General features: G+C 35.4%; 1 protein-coding gene across 4 annotated transcripts in view; it reads left to right on the plus strand.

Moving 5' to 3' along the window:
* Window positions 1-23,101, plus strand: part of GPC5 (glypican 5) — a 1,444,351-nt gene that overhangs the window by 833,979 nt on the left and 587,271 nt on the right. Inside the window, exon 9 of one of the 4 annotated variants that reach the window (XM_054241627.2) lies at window positions 17,243-19,818. The exons of the other annotated variants lie outside the window; for them this stretch is intronic. Coding sequence (XP_054097602.1) covers window positions 17,243-17,334 — 92 coding nt within the window. The 3' untranslated portion in view covers window positions 17,335-19,818. Of the gene's footprint in view, window positions 1-17,242; window positions 19,819-23,101 lie in introns of those variants that run through there. 4 annotated transcript variants of the gene reach the window in all.

The following is a 23,101-nucleotide window of genomic DNA, read 5'->3' on the forward strand; positions in this document are numbered from 1 at the left end:
AAGAGAAAAATATATTAACTTTTTATAAAGTGGGATCTTCAAAAAGATCTTTGTCTTTGTCTTCACATTTAGTAGTCTGAGAGGGAGGAGAAAGAAGACAGATTGGTCCTGCTGTTTTAGGGGTGGCAGAGGTATAAGAGGTGGAGAAGATGGAAGGGGAAAAAAGGCAGGCACACTCGGTGTAACTTCCATTGAAAAAAATCTGTGTAAGTGGTCCCATGTTGTTCACGTGTCAACTGTATATGCAGAGATTTCTCCAAACAGGTGAATGAAACCAAAACTTAAATTAAAAATAATAAAAATATAATTGAAAAGAAATACAAATAAAACTTGTAATATTTTGAAATACCATAAATGCAATGGGAGGATAACGTATAGTCACATAAACATTTTAAAAAATGTAGATCTTTTAGGGTACATTCAAGAGGTCCTTTACACATTTAATAATCCTAAGAATTTTCATAAAATTAAGAAAAAAAATTACAGAAAATATCTAAGAAATACGGAACATATCCCAAAAGTAAAGTATGTGAGAATTTGGTTTCAAGGGCCTTTCATATGTCTACTCATTAGAGAAATAATTTCAAAATTCCTAAAGAAAATGATCTTAAATAAGATATCTATACCCATTTAATTTACCTATTAAAAGTAGAATAAGTTAAAGACATGTTAGAGATAAAAAGCATCAAATTTTCTTTTAATTATTATTTCTTGGGAACTGACTAGAGACTGTGTGAGCGCGCGCGCGCACATACACACACACACACACACATACACACACACGCACGTACACACACAGAACTAAAAGAAGAGAGAGATGGTCCCAGGATGATGATAGCTCTGAGAGAGGTAACCAGGGAAAGAAGCAAAGGTTTAGCTTTGTAATTAATAATCATTTTGATGATACTCATTGGTTTGGAAGATGTTTTTAAACATTTGGAAAAAATACTGATTATATACCTCACAAGAATGATATAAATTTTAAAAGAAGTTCAAAATAATAGCAAAACAAATTTGCACAAGAAAAAGTGATAGATTATATGGCTCAGCAGTGAGCAGTATGTACATAGTTGTGGAAATGTAAACTTAGCATTGACTTAATTTAAAAATTATTATAACCCTACATTAGACTCTGAGGAAAGGCTCTCAGTGTTGAACATGTAAGTGGGGAAGTGACATATAACGTGTGTGACTGGAATTTCTTTGTGTGTGCATTTCATTTTTATTTATCTTAGTAGAGACAGGGTTTCATCATGTTGGCCAGGCTGGTCTTGAACTTGTGACCTCAGGTAATCCACCTTTGTTGACCTTCCAAAGTGCTGGGATTACAGGTGTAAGCCACTGTGCTCAGTCTTGGAATTTCTTTTTTAAAAATCTAAGTTATTATTATTTGATTCTTTGAACTATATAAAATACAACAATTTTAAAATTAAAATACTGTATTGATGAGAAAAAGTAAAGTGTCTCTTTGTCTTATTTTTAATCTGTCACAGAAAAGTATACTAATATATTTTAACTAGTTTAATGAAGAGATGGAAAAAATATTAGTCTCTTACATAAATTTTTTGGATTTATATCGTCAATATCTATACTTAATGTTTCTAATAAAATCTTGATTGTGAATAAAGCATATATTTTTAAGTTGAGCTTCTGAGAAAGGAAAGCCAAAATGAAGGTTATTCCAGAAATTTCTGCGTTATGATGAAGTTAATGTGGCCTATTCTAAATATTTGAGAGAGTGTTGTTTATTTATGGCTGTCTTATCATGTCAGTCTGCTTTGAGCTGCCTGGCCATAATGTCAGCTTCTCGTGTATAATTCAACAAAAAACACATTTTAAAATAATTTTTGAGCTTCTAAAAGTTGCTTTTTAATTTTTCAGATGTTTAGAAAAGTGAATATATGACAAAATATTATGACATAAGTAGTAGAGTTATTTCGTATAACTATCTTCATGGACTTAAAAGCTCTTGTAGTTTCCAGAGGCAAGTTGATATGGGTGCCACTTGACACTTTCTAAAAAATAGTCTTTCTTACTCTTTTTCCCCTGAAGCATTTTAAATACAAATTTATATTAAGATGGAATTTAATTATTAAAATCTAATTATTAGCTTTTCATATGCTACTACCTCTTAAGATTGAGCATTATAAATGAAAACATTTTTTTCCTAAACTAAATTGCATTTTGAACTGATACATTTGTCTAAAAGAGAAAAAGAAACACAAAAGGTCATTGATCATCAGGTTCAAAGCAGATGTGGTCTTGTGTGAGATATCTAGACCAAAGAGGAAACAGCTTTGCAAGTCATATGCGCTGCCTTAATATCTCCATTACTCTTACCTACAAAGCAAAAATTATAACATGTTCTCATATAAATTGACTTTCTACAATAAAATATTGCCATCTTAATAGTAAGTTATGTAGCTTCAGTGCTATACTAGAGCTACAATGCAATCTGTGATTTCTTTAAAAAGTTAAAAATAAAGATAAAGGTAGTCAAATTGTGTGTAATACCTGTTTCTACCAATACGTTTTCAGGAGAATATCTGTGAACATAATATGAATCAATATGAATTTAAATCAACAGCACTGAAATAATTTCAGGATAATTTTATAAAATCTATTTTTTATATCATCAAATCTACTTGACAAATTTTAATATTGGGATTACTGCAATCTGTGATATTCTTTCTCGAAATTTCAAAATCAGAAGTAACTTAGACCCTGTGTTTATTAATAATCCACTAAATCAGTTAACTTTCCAGAGCGGTAGCCAACTCAAGAGATATAGCTTGGTAATTTGTGTAAACAGAAATAGGTTAAAATGCTTACATAAAAATATGCTGTGATTATTCCTTTGTTTGAGAGCAGGGACTGTTTGCCTGGTGTTCTGATTGGCACATAGCAGATTCTCAAAATCACATTGATTCACAAAAAGAAATGTAATGGCAGAATTTTTCATAAAGTTAAAAATAAGAAAATTACCATATAATTAGGATATTCCATTTTCATAAATAAAATCCTCAATCAAAATGTCCTTAGAAAATACAGGATAAATCCAGAGGCAGCAAGGTGTCATGGAGAAGCAAAGAGCTTTGCAAGAAGATAGCCAAGGGTTGGACTTTGCTATTTTTGTGACTTCAGGTACATTAACCATCCTCCCAAACGTCAGTTTGCTTATGCATAAATATGTGTGCATGTTGTGAGATTTTTCTAAGGCTATCAGGCAAATCATGTAAAGGATTTAAAACAGATTCTCAGTATATGGTAGCATCTATAGATGGGATCTGAGTCTGAATTGTACACAATTTGATATAATGTTTTGTCTTCCTTACAAGAGGTTAACTCAAGATAATCATCATGGAATAAAGCCATGTTCCCTTGTCATGCTCCTCCACAGTGCATTTTATCTCTTTGCTGGCAAAGGAAATTCCAACGATGAGATAATCATTTATACGGCCATTAAGTGTTTTTTTTCCAGTGCTACCTATTGAATGTAGTCAACAAGATGTTAATTAGTCCTAATTGTTTGGAGAACACCTGTTGGCCCGCTGATAGATTCAGAGACCCCTAAAGAATCCCTCGGAAATTAATTCCAATTGAGATGAATTCAGCTCTATCATTAATAAGCTAAAAGGTTTAGAATTAAAACTAGTCTTAATCTTCCATTTTAACTACCTGTTGAAATATACAGATGCAAATATATATATATATATATTCTTCTAGGTTTTTTCTGATTAAAAGAAAAAACAAAAAACCAGAATGCAAAGTAGAAATTCCCTACAACTAAAGTCCTGACACCTACTCTGTTCTAGATGGCATAAAGAAGTCTTAATGTGAGCACATTATGATCATAAACTCTTCTGACAGGGTCTGATGGGGCAGGCAGTATTGATTTACCTTTGATAACTTCCTAGTTAATTACAGAAAAATAATGAAAATAAGGATTTTTCCCACAAGTCTACTCAATTTAAGCAGTATTATTGGCATGTCTATATAGACAAATTTTACAGAAGCACAAAATCTGAAATTAGCCTTCCCCTCTCTCTCTCTCTCTCTCTCTGTGTGTGTGTGTGTGTGTGTGTAAATGGGGTAATTCAGTTCTGTGCAATAAGTCAAATTATTATGTTATAAAGTTTAGTATATGGACAGGCTACCAGGAATATTGCAAAATTTTATTTTCTCCAACAACTACATGACAACTCTACATCCTTAAAGTTGAATAAAGGAATGTTACATGTTTTCAACTAAGGCTGGCTAGGGTCAGTAATACTTCTCATATCTGGTGGATCATCTGTTTTCATTTACTAATGGGTGTGTATTGATATACCAGACTCATATTTCAGTTTTCTTAATAGAAATTGTTTTAAATTCTATGATCTTCCTCTAAAAGAAGGTGTTACACTGTCTATAAAGTTAAATCAAGCATAGAGGTATGTCACGGATTTGTAGCCTGAAATAAAGTACTACTAAAAAGACTTCAACGATTGTAAAAATATTTCTAAGGTAGAATTTTTTTCACGATTAGTGGATCTAATCTAAGCTTTTCCCCTTTTAAACATACCGTAATATGTGAGGTGTTCCTTCTCTCATCTAAACATATCATATTAAATCTATAGTTGAAGCAGTTATCCAAGCTTCCACATTTGATGATTCAGGCAAGAGTATTGAAGCAGTTTTCAAGAGAATCTTCAACTTGACCCAAAGGACTTTTTAGTGTATATGAATGGTGTTCTTTCAAAAATTGCTTGAACTAAATTGAACATTTCTCTTATATCTAAATGTCAGCCACTGTCTGTAGCTGCCATGTAATCATTTGGGCTGTCTATCCCCAGATTATTGCTTTATTGCTACTCTGGCTACAAAATGCTTTTATACTTGGTCATCATCTCATTTCAAAGTAATAGAAGAACAATGCCTATGGCATCATATCAGAAAGAAATCTTTAAATGGTAAACCTGCCTTATAGCAACAAATTTAATTATGAAATTGAATATATAGGAAGAGATGAAAGTTACTGCTGTCACCAAGTACCCGATACTACCGTATAAAACAAAGCTTGTAGTAATTAAAAAGGTTTGCCATTTTCCTGCAGTTTTCAGCATTTCACACTTTAAGAGTAAACATTTGAAGTATCAGTGTGTTGAGACATAACTATGCAAACACTAGTTTATCGTACTGGGTCTGACCTGGTAATTTGCAGGCTGGCAGAGAATCTCGTTTATATTTTAAAAGAGGGACAAAGAAACTCTTTGGGAGAAGAATAAATTATATTCTACCCCCTTAGGATCTTTAGCCAGATCTAAGAATTAAATTGACACAAGACAGAATCAAAGGAAAAAATCGTACAGTCTGTTTCTGATGTGGTGCCATAGGCATTATTCTTCCGTTGCCATTACTTTTGTTAATTTTTACATGTGCATGGGGAGACTCACAAGAGAAATAGTGAAAGTAGACAGCTTTGTTACCTTTTAGAGAGAGACACCAAAAATTTGTGAATAAATGAAAGACAAAGGGTTTGGGCTGGGAGAGTGTTACTTTTTTTTTTTTTTTTTAAGATGATATTTCAATCTGTCACCCAGGCTGAAGTGCAGTGGCATGATCTTGGCTCACTGCAACCTTCACCTCCCAGGTTCAAGCAATTCTCCTGCCTCAGCCTCCCGAGTAGCTGGAACTATTGGAATATACCAGCACACCCAGCTAATTTTTGTACTTTTCGTAGAGACAGGGTTTCACCCTGTTGGACAGGCTGTTGTTGAACTCCTGACTTCAAGTGATCCACTCACCTCAGCCTCCCAAAGTGCTGGGATTATAGGCATGAGCCACTGCTCCTGGCCATCCTATAGAGGTTTTTTTAAAACTATCAAAAAGCGAACTAGAGGCAGAGGTAGAAAGTTGAAAAGTATGGAAGAAGAAAATGGAGAAAACCTAGAAAAAATTCTCTATATTAGACACTAATCAGGTATAGTTATTAAGTGGAATACCTATAGCTACAGGGAGAAAATATTCTCTTATTTATATTAAATATATTCTTATATACATAAAAAGTAGTTATACATCTTTTCCAAGAAGCAAGTTTATTACATTATACTTTAGAGAAATATTCACTCTCTCTCACTTAAACATGGCCCCAAATAACAAATATCTGGTTTAAGAACCATCTTTAAAAATTCTTTCCCCAAATTTGATTGCATTGCAGAATTATTGATGTAGAAACAAAAGATGAACTTAAGTCTTTGGGGGTAAAAAGTGTTTGCACGCTAAGAAATAAGTAGTTGAAGACAAAGGCTTTTTATGTAAAATACAATGGAAAGAAGTCAAGGGGAGAGAAGGGAAAAAATGGAAGAACAGGGAACTCTTCAGGAGAATAGAGGTTTCAGCAAATTTGAGATGTAATATTATTTTCATGATAAGCCTAGAAGGGTAAAATTTTATGCTCAAATACTTGGCAATTAGAGTCTGAGATTTCAGAGTTTTAGCAGTTGACAGTAATGTTAGTTCAAGAAATAGAAGGGCATAGGTTGTTGAAATGCGTCATGGGTTAAAAAAAAATGGAATACTACACCCCTTTTTTGGAACATCATTTGAAAATCATTACACGCTTTTATTTCTGAAGGACTGGCTATGACTACGGCAACTTGAGTGAAAGCCTTGAAATGTCATTTTATATTCTGAAAATAGAGAATAACTTACAAGTGAGTTTTGATATTGCCTCCTTTCAATGGAAAATGCATATGTCTTTGAGGTAGCTACTCTCTATTTTCATCTAAAAGTAGAAAGGATTTAAAAATTGACTTGAAAATATTCTTAGGCAAGTACCCTATTGAGTTTCAGTGTACAGTTTCTGTGGCTCATATACTAGCTCCTAAAAAGAAATTTCCTTTTGGCAACGAATGCTCGGTGAATTCAAATGCGGTAACTGCAGAAGCTATTGTAGCCAAAGAAAAAAAAGTAGAAAAGTATTTATTCAGGGACCAGGAGTGGTGGCTCATGCCTGTAATCCTAGCACTAAGGGAGGCTGAGGTGGCCAGATCACTTGAGATCTGGAGTTCAAGACCAGCCTGGCCAATATGACAAAACCCCATCTCTACTAAAAATACAAAAATTAGCTGGGCATGGTGGCAGGAGGCTGTAATCCCAGCTACTCTGAAGGGTGAGTCTTGAGAATAGCTTGAACCTGGGAGGCGGAGCCAAAATCGCACCACTGCACTCCAGCCTAGGGAATCAGCAAGACTCTGTCTCCAAAATAAGCAAAAAAAAACAAAACAAAAAAAGGAAATGTATGCAGTTCGCCAAGCCTTCTTTCCTATTACCAGTGACATTAAGCTCAGTTGCCCTTAAGAGAGAATCTAATTGAATTTAAATGACCGCATTAGCCTCAACAACCCTACTTGTAGACCATTTTGACATGCGTTTGTCTCTGAATGTGAATGTTCAGAATTTTATTCTTAATGTAGTGAACTTATGTTTTCTGTTTTGTACTGATCCTATATTTTTGTTTGTTTTTTTTTTAAGAGACAGAGTCTCACTCTGTCACCAGGCGCCAGGCTGGAGTGCAGTGGCGCTATCTTGGCTCACTGCAACCTCCACCTCTTGGGTTCGAGCAATTCTCTTGCCTCAGTCTCCCAAGTGGCTGGGACTACAGGCATGTGCCACCATGCTCAGCTAATTTTTGTATTTTTTTTTTTAGTAGAGACAGGGTTTTACCATGTTGGCCAGGATGGTCTCGATCTCTTGACCTTGTGATCTGCCTGCCTCGGCCTCCCAAAGTGCTGGGATTACAGGCATGAACCACCGTGCCCAGCCTGATCCTGTTTTTTTAACAGTTCTTTCTTACTACCTATAGAAAGATTTTCTTCACTTTTTAATCTCTTCATGTTTGAAATAAATTTAAAGATTCATTTTCATATACCAAAAGCTATCCAGCTACTATGTAACCCCCAAAATTAAAAAAAAAAGTTATATAAAATGTCATGACAAACCTATACTAGTCCCACTGAAATCATTGTTGATCTCTTTTCAGTCATGTCAGGTATCATTCAGAAAATTCATTAGTACTGCATACCTGGGAGACAAAACCATGCATCAGTCACAAAAATTATAAATTATTATTTTCGTGTTACACAGAATAGCTCCAAATACTAGGCATTTTATTAAAGCGTTAGGGTCTTTATACGATGAGTTGTTACTTCAATGTCCTTATAAATAGCCAGCAATCTAAAAGAAGGAAATATTAAAGGTATAGGATTTTATGTGTCTAATTTCTTACAAGTGTACATTCTATTCAATACTATTCCCAAGTAATTTAATTATTTAAATTAAAAATTCAGTACATGCTGCACTCAGTCCTGTTTCATTTCAAAATCTTGACTGATAGTTTTCTCTCAGTCATTGTTTGTAGTTATATTAAAACTTGAATTTTCCTTTCGCTCCGATTTTAAGCCTTATTTTGGAAATGATCCTCTCTACCAGCCCATATTTATTTGAGACTGAATTTGACTTACTATTACACATAATTCATTTTAATTTCTGTTGCAACTCAAAACATGTCTCACAGACATTTCACAGCTATATGTTTTGTGCTAATGTTGACTTTTGAATGCTTTCCCTTCTGTTTGAATCACTTTAAGGCTTCGTATCTGTCAGGTGATCCACTTCCCTAAAACCCAGTTGTAAATTCAAGTGAAATCTTCCTGATGCAGTATAAGTGATCTGCAGAAAATTTTCTATTTTCAAGAAGTAGATTAAAGAGAAGCCAGAGTAGAAATAGCAAGACCAATTAGGAGCCTATTGAAATAGCCTAGGACAGAGGTGTGAGCATGGCTTGGGCTACGTTGTTGTCAATGGAAACTGAAAAATAACTAGATCTGAGACGTGTCTTAAAGGTTAATATTATGGGATTGATGGAATGGATTTACAGCTGGGGGAGGAAAGAGGAATCAAAAGTTACTCCACAGTTTTAGTTTGATTAGTTTTGTGAATGATACTGTCATTTGTTGAAATGTAGAAATAATAGGTGTGATAGGAAATTAAGATATATTTTACAAAAATATTTTCATTGAATTAAATTTTAGTTGTAATAGAGCAGAAAGATGCAAGAGCCTGGAATTAATGGAAGAGGTCTGAGTTACAGATATAAATTGGGTTGTCTACAGATAAGTTTTAAAACCTCGAGAATTGATCTGTGTGTATAAAGAATATAGCTAAAGAAAAGATGGCAGCCAGGACCTACCCTTTTTGGTACCTAATATTTGGGGTAGGCCAATGAGAAGATTCTAGCAAAACAATCTGAGGAGATGATGAGAGAGAGAAAGAAGAGAGATCATGGATAACAGAGTCAGAAATGAAAAGCAATGTATTTCAAAAGGCAAAATTAACTGTGTAGAATGAGCGTGGAGATCAGGGAAGACGAGGACACAAGAGTACACTCTGGACATGGCAGTGTGCCAGGCAGGGGAGCTTCCTTGGTGTTCTTCACTTTCATAAGAACTGAGAGTTAAAGTTTATAGTTGCACTTTTGAACTTCAGGACCTAGTATAGATTTAAACTCGTCAGTGATTACCTAACAGTTGGTAAAGGAAACATTTTGTGTAGATACTCATCCAGGTATGCGCAATACATTTTATTTTTAATAGCCCAGCATTGATTTAATGTTTACTTCTGATTTCCAGAGTAGTGAATTTTGCTGACTTGTACTTTGATGTTATAACATTTGACCTGCATTTGAAAATATTAGGAGAGAGAGTGTAATGAAGCATCATATTTACTACCTAAGTATCAGCAAACGTAGGCCAGTTTTTTTTTTGATATTTAAATACCACAGACTAGAGTCATTATCTTACATTGTATTAGAACCCATTGTGTTCCCCTACATTCCAGTACATTTCCAGAGAGTTAGAAAGCCATGGTCCATCCAGCTCCAAGATATGTTTCCTGTCGGCTCTATTTCACCTTCTTTAGTGATGTTCTTACTCGGAGAACTCTGGAACTTAGGCATTTGTTTATTTAATTGTTGTACTCCCAAACCACTCACGGAATGTATTTATATCTGTAACATCTTTTCCTCTAAAGCTGGGATAATGTTTTAATCATTGCGTACCATTGTAAAAAAACAAAACACTTAAAATTGTGTCTTGTTCTTCAGGTTAAATGTTCTCAGGCACTCTCCCAGGGTTTTTGGATACTTGTTCTTCTCAAAACACAGTCATCCTTCAAGAACTCCCAGCTACTTCCACCTCAAGGTCTTTGAATCTACTGTCCTCTCTTTATGGAATTTAACCTCTTCCGGTACATGCATGTTTCACTTTCATTTTACTGCAGTCCCTGTTAAGATATCACCATATCAAAGGGCTGCCGATGACCACCCTATCTGAAATAGCTTCCTCATTCTGTCCCCTGACTTTCTAGCTCCATACCATGGTTTACCTTTTTTTTTTTTTTGAGATGGAGTTTCACTCTTGTTACCCAGGCTGGAGTGCAATGGCGTGATCTCGGCTCACTGCAACCTCCGCCTCCTGGGTTCAAGCAATTCTCCTACCTCAGCCTCCCGAGTAGCTGGGACTACAGGCACGCACCACCATGCCCAGTTAATTTTTGTATTTTTAGTAGAGGCGGGGTTTCACCATGTTGACCAGGATGGTCTTGATCTCTTGACCTCGTGATCAACCCGCCTCGGCCTCCCAAAGTGCTGGGATTACAGGTTTACTTTTATTTCTAGTGTTTATCCCCACTTGACATTATTGTTTCCCCACCCACATACTTTTCCAAGAATAAGCTCAAATGTAAAAATTTAATCTGTTTTATTCACTATTATATTTCTAATACCTAGTGTGGTACCTACTCTGTGGTAGGCAATAATTGTGGTGAAGCATGAATAATTAAACAAACATGTCTTAACCTTAGGTTCTTTATAGAGAAAGTAGATATAATATCTACTTATTTAAGTTAAAGCAATATTTTTAGGGTCAAATGATATGAATAATGAATTCATATGTGTTTTTATAGCTGTAGAGTTAAACATAGATACACAGATTTAGTGTCTTAATATTATATAACAGAAAATATATTTTACTATTTATTTTCACTCAAAATAATGTTGGCACTGCATATTAAATCCACAAATCTGATGGATCCTAGCCTCACTAAAGTTGCTTTGGTTATATGTAGTCAAAATTGTTTCTTAAAATTTATTTTACCATCTCTGTGTGGAATATATTTTTTGCTTAGTTCTAATTTTTTTTGGTAATTGTTTTAACTAGTGTTCTCTTTTGAATATTCTTATGCATAGAATGGGCCCTATATTGTATTATTCATTTTCTTGTTTAGTACAAGGGGGTGAGAAGTAGATCCCATTTGCTGTAAAATTATAGTAATTTATCATTAAAAAATCATCGTATCACCCATTGATTTTGAGATACTAAAATGTGTGCAAGAGACAAGAATTGGAAATAATTCCTTTTCTTTTTGAGTCTAATATTTTGTACTACACATCACTCTACCTATTCCAAAGTAGCAACTTAGGAAAGTCAAGTTGAAAAGACATTCCTCACTTTAAGCTAGAGACCTTTGTATCTGATTTTTATCTCTGTTGGTGTGTTGGTTAGAGAGCTCTGAAATACCTTTTTCTTTATAATAAGAATATATTCAGTGAATAAATAATAAGGATAGATACATTGAATTTATTCATTACAATAATATGCCTACTCATATCGGTGAGAAATTGTCTAAATATTTGGTGGTGGGAGGGAAAATCTTAGCACTTTGTCCTTGTCTGTTCTTTGCTGGGAATTTGATTGTAAAGCTAGATCTCTCTGTTATTTATCAATAAACCACCCCCTGTCTTTTTAACCATCTTGTCTGTAGATATTACTGACACCCGGAAGACTTGGAAAGTGGTGAAAAACCCCATCCTTGTTTCCTACTACTTTCTGAAGGACAACTAATATTTCAGCTGAGGGGGTAGGGGTCAGCTTTCATATGTAAAAGAAATCTACTAAAATATAAAATCTGGAGAAACCTCAAACAATATAGACTTCAGTTTTGAAATCCAGTCACTGGCTATGAAAGCATGGTTTTCTTTTAAATGCATCAAATGTTCTGTTAGAATTTTTCACTGTTAGACACAGTGTAATGTTTTTCAACTTTTTAATGGTAATTTTCAACACTTATTTTCGAATTAGTTAACCTATTTTTTATTTTTTTTTTTGAGACGAAGTCTTGTTCTGTGCCTAGGCTGGAGTGCAGTGGTGAAATCTTGGCTTACTGCAACCTCAACCTTGTCCTCCTGGGTATAATTGATTCTTTTGCCTCAGCCTCCCAAGTAGCTGGGACTACAGGTGCGCACCACCATGCCCAGCTAATTTTTGTATTTTCATTAGAGACAGGATTTCACCATATTGGCCAGGCTGGTCTGGAACTCCTGACTTCATGATCCATCTGCCTTGGCCTCCCAAAGTGCTGGAATTACAGGCATGAGCCACTATGCTCAGCTGTTAATCATAGGAGATTTAGTACACTAACTTGAATCTTTTTATTAACCATGTATACAAAAATCCCCAAATGTCTCTGATAAAATCCATCCTCAGGTATTCTTATGTGGTAGAAATATGTCTCTTTCAGTTTTTTGCCATGCTAGGTCATGCTTCTCCCACAAGGACAATGGTTGCCCTATGTGGGATTGTTAAAGACCAGCAGTGTTCATAGACTTGTTCAGGACCTCCTGTAAAACTAAACCATTATAATATATCATCTAGGTTATTTTAGTCATCTGTGCAAAATCTAGCTTTTTCCTAAAATCTAGTAATTCGAAAGGAAAGACAAGAAAGATGGCTCATTCCAGAGTTATGAATAATGTTAAATACCTTTCAGCGTACAAAACATCTGCATGCATATATGTACGTGTGCAAGTGACATCTATCTGAAACTGTATTTGTTCATTATGAGAACTCCATGAAGGAAGTATTATTTGAGATGGGTATTGTTAGGAAATTAAGATGAGGATTAGTTAAGTGTCTTATCTGAGACTGAACAATCACTTAATAGCTGAACTACAGTTCAAATGTGTCACCATATGCTATACTTGGGGACAGTAGTATATATTTTTTCATGCTATTTAGGTCGCTGTTAATATTGCCTTGTTTATTAACCAAACAAGTATAGATTGAGTATAATTCAGCAAATAGTAATTCCTTATTAGAATTTAGTGTAATATAGTCTATGAAACATACACTGCCCCTTTTGTTTGTTGCAATATATGTAATACACAGGTGATCAAAAGTACTTAAGCAGTCAAGCCAATGAGTGATTTTTTTGTGTCTGTGACATATACTGTTGATTCTAACCAAAAGATGTCATTTTTGTTTCATCTTATGTCTAACTACCATAAAGTAGAATACTAGTTTTTCTTAATGAAAAGCTCTTAAAACCCACTTGAACATTTCCTGTCTCCAAACAGCCTAGTTTCTTACCAAATAATAACAATGGGGAGGCAGCATTGATCCATATCATGTGACTTATTTTAACCTGAATTAGGTATATGCATTATCCTTTGATAAGTTCTATGAAATTATAGATATATAAGACTACTATTAACACAATTAAAATCCAAATGAAGAACCAGCACACATAAACATGATAAATAAGACTATGAGAGAAAAGGTGAGTTATCAGGACATTGAAGAAACAGATACAAATGACCAAGTTAAGTCATATTTCAAATGCACAACCTATGCACGTCCACAGGGTGTGATGTGGACATGAGGGGGATCTGTGGTTGAATACTGTACAGTACTTTGACAGGCTGACAAAATGTAAAATAAAGGTATGATCACGGGGGAAAAAAACAGACAGATATTTAGCCCCATAGCCAGAGGGATTCAGGAGGGCTGGCCGTAGGCGTTCTGGAATGGAAGATGGGGTACCAACAAACCAAGCTTAGGTTCCTGGCAATTTGCTCACAATGTGTGGAAGTTCAGATATGAAATAAGTCTGTAGCTAATAGTTAGGACCTAGCCACTGGAGTTAAAATTTTTGGTTCTGGGACCAGATGGACTGCTTTCTAATCTTAGTCTTACTAAATTTTAACAGCATAACCTTCAGCATGTTATTAAGCCTCTAGGATCTCAGTTTTCTCATCAGTGAAATGGTGATAAGGCTACTCTTATGTTGGGTTATAGTAGGATTAAAGGAGAACACATCTGTGAATAATTTACTAGAAAATCTTATTAAAATTAAACAATTATTATTTCTCAATTCACCAAACAATTAGTATTTCTCAGTTTTGGCATTCTAACCTGCAAAAGGCATAAGGCAGTTGCTGAGTACGGGGTGAGGAGATGAGACAGGGATTCACTCAGGAGAACTCTTGTTTCACTGTTGCTGTTGGTGGTTTTTTTTTTTTTGCTTGTTTGTGTGTTTTTTATTAATCATTTCCCCTTGTGTTTATTGACAAGCATAATCAATAATGCCATTTACATTTAGTAAATTTCCTTAAGTGGTCTCCCTGGTAGAAATGTTTATTCATTAAGTGGGGAGCAGAGATGAGGATTATTTTATTGCTGCAAATATTTTATTATTGGTATTTCAGGTTTTAAAATTATTAATTTTTTAGTTTTTATGGGTACATAGTAGGTGTACATATTTATGGAGTACATGAGGTATTTTGATACAGGCACATGATACGTAATAATCACATCAGGGCAAATGGGGTGTCACCTCAAGCATTTATCTTTTCTTTGTATTATGAACAGTCTTATTATGCTCTTTCAGTTATTTTTAAATGTACAATAAATTATTGTTGACTGTAGTTTTGCCACTGTAAACAATAGAAGGCTGCCTGATACAGCTTCCTCGTCACTGGAGTTCTATGGCAGGATTCCTAAAGTTTTCAAGTTTCATGAGATAGCTAAATTTTGGTAAATATGATACTTTCTTTGAACAGATGCTACAGAGGCCAATATAAAGGAGTGTGAGTAACAGAGGGTACCTGTGATCAGTATCTCTCCAACTACAGTTAAGAGCTGTTCTTTAAACTTCTGTGTGGCTCCTCTTATGTAATATCGTACTTGGTCCATATAAGCAGACATCAGAACTGGCTAAGAATTTCTTTATGTGTTTATCCTGATGTTTTCCTACTGTCACTTTTCTTATGGATTAGCATTGAGGGGATGATCAGATGGCACCCGTTTGAGTCTGTTTGAAAATTTTTTGCAGGGGCGGGGGATGGATGATATGTGCAATGGTTTAGGATATTTGAGTTAATGGCGGAATGCTGATTTGAGGGTGAGTAGAGAGTGTAGAGCAGGCAGTTCGGGAATTTGTGTTGGTTGTTTAATTACCTCTGTTTCGTCGACATCTTATTCTACCTGAAAGAATTATCTAGGAACTATAGAAATTAATGACACGTGTAGTGGAAACTTTGCATATGTAAGTGTTATCCATTTATCTCTCTGAGTTTTCAGTACAGTGACTCTTCTGGTAGTTGTCATACATGATAAATATATTTCTTTCACAAATTATATTGTATGTAATTGCATACTTTATACAAATGATCAATATAACTCAGTTATAAATATACAGTAACAAAGATCAATGGATAATAAATACTTCTGCAGTCATTTTTATGAATACTTTCTATTTTTGTTCATCTCACAAGTGGTAATCAGATTATGAATTGTGATACAGTGCCATAAAGACTTACTTTATAGCAGTTCACTGATATATGCTCAGCCACAAAAACTTAAGAGGATAAAGGCAGTTTAAGGCTTCTGTGTGTGTGTGAATACACGTGTGTACACAACAGATGTGTATGGCTTTTAAGGTGTATGGCTGAGTGTTTAGGGTCATAGGTATGGTTTTAGGCAGAGTTTTGCTCATAATACATGCAACTGCCACATGCCCATTTTAATATTAGCCTTCAAATAAATGAAGATTGGTTTGAATGAAACCCTATAATGAAACCTTATAATTACGCTCACAGCTGACAGCTGTCAATGAATGTGGTGCATAAAGGTCCTCAAGCATACAGTGCTCTCTCCACCATGTGTTTGAGCTGATCAGAGTTCATGTATGCCTTACCCTTCTTTATGTGTACGGTGAAGCTGTGATTTAAAAACACTCCGGCAAAGAATAACTCTTCAAAGTTGTGGACCATTTGGTGGAGACACTCATCAGGAATAGTTTGCTTGACCCCAGCTGCTGTGGTTTTCTCTGCTTTAAGATTATTATCTTTGATACATGAAAATCATTATTTCTCCTTGTTTATAAAAAACTATAACTGGAATGCATAAAATCTGTTAAAATAATGCATCTAAAAACTAGTTTTCGCTAACTGATATAATTGGATTTTCAGGCTTTTCCGGATCCCACTAAGTGAGGATGTAATGTAAACTAATAAAAATAAAGCCTGACAAGCTTTATGATGGCATATGGCAGGTCATTTTTATTGATTGAAAAAAAAAGGATGTTTATACAGCATGTATGAAAATGAAATAAATCTGTTCCAAAAAATGGGCATTGGATCAGAAATCCAAGTTAAAATAACTTAAATCCAGAAAATACAGAATGCCTTCAAAGTTTAAAACGTATGTTTAGGATTCTACATAGGCCCTGATCTCTTATTTTCTTTGTTATTCATGCACGGTATGCTTAAATACACTTCCACAAAGTATCAATTAAATTGCAATCCCACATAAAGCTCCAGAAAACCTTGATATATAGGGAAGTAAAGCTGGGGAAGCAGTTAAGGGTGGGATAGATGATGAACAAATGGAGAATACCGAAGTCAACAGGCTGGACATAGAGGATATGGCATATCAAAGAGTGGGTGTTTAAAACAGAACTGTTAGAGTTCATGAAGTTATTGGGGATGGTACCGTAAATGTGTTAGGCTGAGTTTTGCGGTGGGAAAAAATTCCGGTGTAAGGTGACTTCTATATAAATCTCTAAATGCTACAAATGAAAGCTTCTTTGGGCTTATTCACCAGCGCATCACTGCATATATCTGAGGAGATGCTGGGGTTGGTGGGAGCTGTCTTCACTCAATGTCTGGATTATCCTTCGGGTGCAGCCTGAGGTATGATTCTAAAGAATGGTCTTGTACATGTGTCCTTATAGTAGAACGATTTATAGTCTTTTGGATATATACCCAGTAATGGGATAATAGACTGGATTGGAAAAATGTGGCACATATACACCATGGAATATTATGCAGCAATCAGAAATGATGAGTTCGTGTCGTTTGTAGGGACATGGATGAATCTGGAGAACATCATCCTCAGCAAACTGACACAAGAACAGAAAATGAAACACCGCATATTCTCACTCATAGGCGGGTGATGAAAAATGAGAACACATGGACACAGAGAGGGGAGTACTAAACAGCGGGGTCTATTGGGGGGAAAAGGGGAGGGCCAGTGGGAGGGGGAGGTGGGGAGGGATAGCCTGGGGAGAAATGCCAAATGTGGGTGAAGGGGAGAAGAAAAGCAAAGCACACTGCCATGTGTGTACCTACGCAACTGTCTTGCATGCTCTGTTCATGTACCCCAAAACCTATAATCAAATAAAAAATTAAAAAAAAAAGAATGGTCTTTAGAATCCCACCCCATCGACTTCCTCCCTATACGATCATGGGAACGAGCTAACTACTTTGAACTTCTGTTATAAAATTAGCTTTTTTGAAGGAATGAGAAGAAAGCAATGTGTGTAGTATCATAGCACAGTGCCTAGTGTGTGCAAGACCCTGATGACAATGTCTGTTTCCTTTTAAACTGTGTGTTAGTGAGATGGGAAGAATAAAGCCAGATTTTTGGGAAGCTCTGCTGAAAGAACTTAGGGAAATGTGTTTAACCATAGCCTTTTAGGTGACCATTCCTAATAGCCTCAAATGGGTCTATTTATTCAGGCTCATTTTGAAATCACGTGTGATCTAGAGGAAGCTGGTGCCCATCTATAGCACAGTGTTATCCAATAACACAGAGCAAGGATAAATGTAGTTAGATGCAGAGAGAACATCAAACACTAATGTAATTATCTCAAACTTAGTTTATGCAGTCAAAAGGCAAAATAATCTCTTCAGTGTGGTTATATTTTTTAATGTTATGTCTCATCTGAAGAGATAAAGTATCTGAGAAAGGATAGAGCTTAAGTAACTTGAAACATTAAGCAACATTGAATTGAGATAGCACTCAAGAGTGAGAAAGCATTAGTGACACATGACTGGCCCCTGTGACAGTATGGCATGTACTTTTTCCAGAGAATAAAACTGAAAAAGAAGACTTACACTTTTGAAGAGTATGTTACTTTTTATTCGTAAAGCAAAGAGATTGATGTTTGGATAAACAGTGGATATTTTTGGTTAACTGATATCTAGATAAGCTATGCGTAACTCATTTATTAACTGAAAGTAATAAATGCAAAGACAAATGAGAAGGAAGCTCCCTGTGTGGTTGCGATGAAATTTTATTATAGACTTATTGTGTTAAATACGAAATTTTGCAGCATTAATATGAAACTAGAAAAATACTTTTTTGTGTTTTGTGTTTTTTCACTTAAAATTACCTCAGTTGAAACTGCAAAGTGATGACTTCATTCTTGGAGTAAGAATGTAATAGAGTAAAAATACATCTTATAGACGTGTTTTACATATCTAGGCTTATACTTTTAACATTTCTTAGACAAAAATTATAATTCTATAAAAACAGTTACTTGGGATTATATTTTAACTGCTGAAAGTTACCAGAAAGTTATATAATCTACCTCAGATATTTTTAAAAATGGAAAGTAGGATGTGGTAATGCACAGTTAAAAACAGCAATCAAAAAGTTGGAACATTGCTGTTAATAAGTTGCTGAGTTAACACTCCTAAAAACAATTGTGAATGTCATTTCCTCTGAGCCTCATTCTTTCTGTCAGTAAGGAGTTAGTGACTACCTGAATGCTGCAACCATGCATAAGACATACTCCTTTAGCTTAAAGGTCTAACATATAGAATGGGCAAAAAATACATACAGAAGCAATCAGAGTAGAAGCGCAGTGTGACAAGGAGAATGGCAGAAAGTGGAACTGCTATGGAAGTTTACAGTGCAAAGGGATTTATTTCTGTCCAAATAAACTATTGTGATATTTCAATTGGGCCTGTTAAGATGGAGTGTATTTGGCTAGTTTCTAAAAACTTAGAATTTCTCCATATAGGAGAAGATATGAGTAAGGTGAATAGTAAAAATCAGGTACACTTGTCTTGTAGTAATTTATGTGGACTGAAATGCAGGAAGTAACAAAGAGAATAGTGAGGGTTTTAACCAGACTAGACAACTGTGGACTGGGAAAGATATTAATGAGGGAAGGGAAGTCTCAGAAGAGTTTGGACCTTACACAAATATGAGATCTCATAAACTGGCATGAGTGATTAGCACTAGAAATGACTGGTGAGAGATCTCTCTGGGACTTTATTTAAATGGTGTATAGGTAGAAATAACAGGAGCTCCCCCGCAAAAAGATAGGTGACCCACTACAGAGATAGACTGAAAATAAATTAGCAGTTAGTCACACAGATAAGGAAAGAGTAGTTACCTGTGTGTAGTGGAGACCAAATGCACCAGTGCCGAGATAGCATTCTGGATGGTGGCAGCCATGACATTGCAAAGCGGATCTCTTCGTGTGTGCAATAGAAGTCATGACTGTTGTTGTCAGATTAAATGGAAGTATGTACATCAGGTGGATTTTAATTAAAATACTCTAAGTAAATGAATAATAGTTTTGTCATGAAAGTTGAATAACATGACATGAAAGATATTACTATTAACAGAGCTGTAGAAATAAAAAGAAGGAAAATATTTTAGGAAAAATTAATGAATTTAATTCAAGAGAGACCAAGATTAAAATATTATTAGTTAGGGTCCCAACAGGAATAAATTAGGAGAGTTCAAAGATTTGTTACAAGATGAGGACTGGAATGTGTGCAGAGTGTCAAGGAACCACCAAGTGCTCTGTAGGAACTCAGAGCAAGGGCAAGGAACCCAAGCCCTGCTGGTTCCACCCCTAAGCTTGAATGGACGAGGGGAGACAGAGATGGAGGAAGAAACAGTTCAGTATAGCTAAGCTGCCTGGAAGGTAGTCAAGTGCCACGATCAACCCAAGAAAAAGTCATACAGAGTAAACCAGGGGAACAAAAATATTGAAAGTCACTCTGCTCTCTTCTTTCAATATCCAGTTGGGTTTTCCCATTGGCTAAACTAACTGGAAGCCAAAGAGCATGGCAACAAATTGAGGTTCTCCTTAGAATGTAAGAATTTGTAAGTGCTGGTGGCATCCACAATTAAATAACTATATTTGCTAACAAATACGTGAGACATTCTCAAAAATTAGTGGAAACCTCTCTGAAGAATCTGTGGATTATGACAGGTATTCTGCATTTAATGAAGTTGGTAGAGATTCACATTAATGCAGTTTTGGAATTAGTTTCTCACCTATTTGACCAGAAAAGGGAATAACTTGTACTGGAAAAATAGAAAAGAATTGTTGATTTTTATGGACAATCAGCCCTCTAGATCAGTAAGTTCTGCATCTGTGGATTCAGAAACACTTTAGTTCATTCTCATGCTGCTATAAGGACATTCTGAATCTCCGAGACTGGGTAATTTATAAAGGAAAGAGGTTTAATGGACTCACAGTTCTGCATGGCTGGGGAAGCCTCAGAAAACTTACAATCATGGCAGAAGCATAAGCAAACACTTCCTTCTTCATATGGTGGCAGGAGAGAGTGCAGAGTGAAGGGGGCAAAAAGTCCCTTATAAAATGGTGAAATCTGTGAGAACTCACTTAGTGTCATGAGAACAGCATGGGGGAACTGCCTCTGTGATCTAATCATCTCCCATGGGGTCCCTCCCCCAACAGCGGGGATTATGTTTCAGATTACAGTTCAAAATGAGATTCGCATGGAACACAGAGCCAGAGCATATCACCATGGATGGAAAATAATCAGACAGAAAAACCCAAAATAATAATACAGTAAAATTACAAATAAAAATACAGTATAACAACTTTTATATATTAGTTATTATAAGTAATTTACAGATGATTTAAAGTATACAGCAGGGACATGGATGAATCTGGAGAACATCATCCTCAGCAAACTGACACAAGAACAGAAAATGAAACACCGCATATTCTCACTCATAGGCGGGTGATGAAAAATGAGAACACATGGACACAGGGAGGGGAGTACTAAACACTGGGGTCTATTGGGGGGAAAAGGGGAGGGCCAGCGGGAGGGGAAGCTGGGGAGGGATAGCCTGGGGAGAAATGCCAAATGTGGGTGAAGGGGAGAAAGGAAGCAAAACACACTGCCATGTGTGTACCTACGCAACTGTCTTGCATGTTCTGCACATGTACCCTAAAACCTAAAATGCAATAAAAAAATAAGTATACAGCAGGAGATGTGTAAGTTGTAGGCAAATACTGGACTATTTTATATAAGAGACTTGAGCATGTGTGAATTTTGATATTCTTGGGAGTCTTTTTTTTTTTTGAGACGGAGTTTCGCTCTTGTTACCCAGGCTGGAGTGCAATGGCGCGATCTCGGCTCATGGCAACCTCCGCCTCCTGGGTTCAGGCAATTCTCCTGCCTCAGCCTCCTGAGTAGCTGGGATTACAGGCACGCACCACCATGCCCAGCTAATTTTTTGTAATTTTAGTAGAGATGGGGTTTCACCATGTTGACCAGGATGGTCTCGATCTCTTGTGATCCACCCGCCTCGGCCTCCCAAAGTGCTGGGATTACAGGCTTGAGCCACCGCGCCCGGCCTATTCTTGGGAGTTTTACAACCAACCCCCCAGGGATGTGAAAGATGACTATTATGTACCAGGGTACTTATTAAGGAAGATAACATATCAGTGAAACAACTCAAAGCGGGCCACAAAAAATTATATACTTAATTAGAATGGGGGCATGGAAGAGCTAAACATGCTTTCTGTCTCAACAAAAAGCAAAATATGATTCTTCTTAATTCAGAAGTTATCTTTGAGTCAGCAAACTTACATTGAAAGAACGTCTAACCTAAAAATATGGATTCCTTCAGGTTCTAGATGGCAGTAACTTTGTTCCAAATTTATGTATCGAGACACACAGACTTGAAAAATAAGAGTATTATTTTAATGGCATATATGCTTTAGTATTTAAAAACATAAACTTGAAATTTTAATAAGAATATATGAATTTAAAATATGATATCTGGGCTTTTTAAAGGAATAAACACAGTTGCTCAGGCAGATGTTTTCTTTATGCAATCACTACTAGTCTGGATTTCTTCTTTAGCTCTCTTAGTAGATTTCTGAATATTAGCATAGAGATAAATTTCTGTAGTAACACAGCTGGGACTCTTGGCTTCCAAGCATTTGGAACACTCACAAGATTCTGTTTCTTTCAGTTTTGTCCTTATTTTCCTTATCAATTTTTTATCTTTGTTAACATTGTCTCCAGTCCTATTCCAAGGATTTTTGCAGTCTTGCTAACTTTAACAAATGAGTACAGAGTGTTTAGAAGAAAGAGAATGACTTTCAATAAATTTCTTTGCATACCTTTATGGAGCCACTTTGAAATAATGTAGAATGAAAATAATTACGGCTGTATATTCTAAATCAATGACTCTCTAAACTGGTTCCAACAACATTGATGTTACTATACTATATTTTAGTTTTTTCTAAAATATTTCAATATCCATGCCTATAATTCTTCATATATTCGTAATAAAGGCTTTATATATATGTAATAAAAATAAATATATATAATATAAATATATAGATATTTTTGTAGTATTATTACTGACATCTGAATGATATTCTGAGATGGTGTTCTTTATTGAAAGTTAAATGTCCATGAATATGGAACTATATAACTTATTTTATATACAGTATTCTCTATGATCTCAAATATTTATAAGATTGCTCTAGGATAGATGTTCTTTCATATAGCAACAACAATGAGAATCAAATAGGTTACACTGCATAGCCAAGTTCCTCAAAGGAATTTGTGTTTTCAAATATTTTCAAACCCAGAATATTGTCAGAAGTCATTTGGAGTTAGCAATATTTGGTACTTTGTGCAACT

Source organism: Callithrix jacchus, chromosome 1, assembly GCF_049354715.1.
Source record: "Callithrix jacchus isolate 240 chromosome 1, calJac240_pri, whole genome shotgun sequence".
In the NCBI taxonomy this organism is placed as follows: domain Eukaryota; kingdom Metazoa; phylum Chordata; class Mammalia; order Primates; family Cebidae; genus Callithrix; species Callithrix jacchus.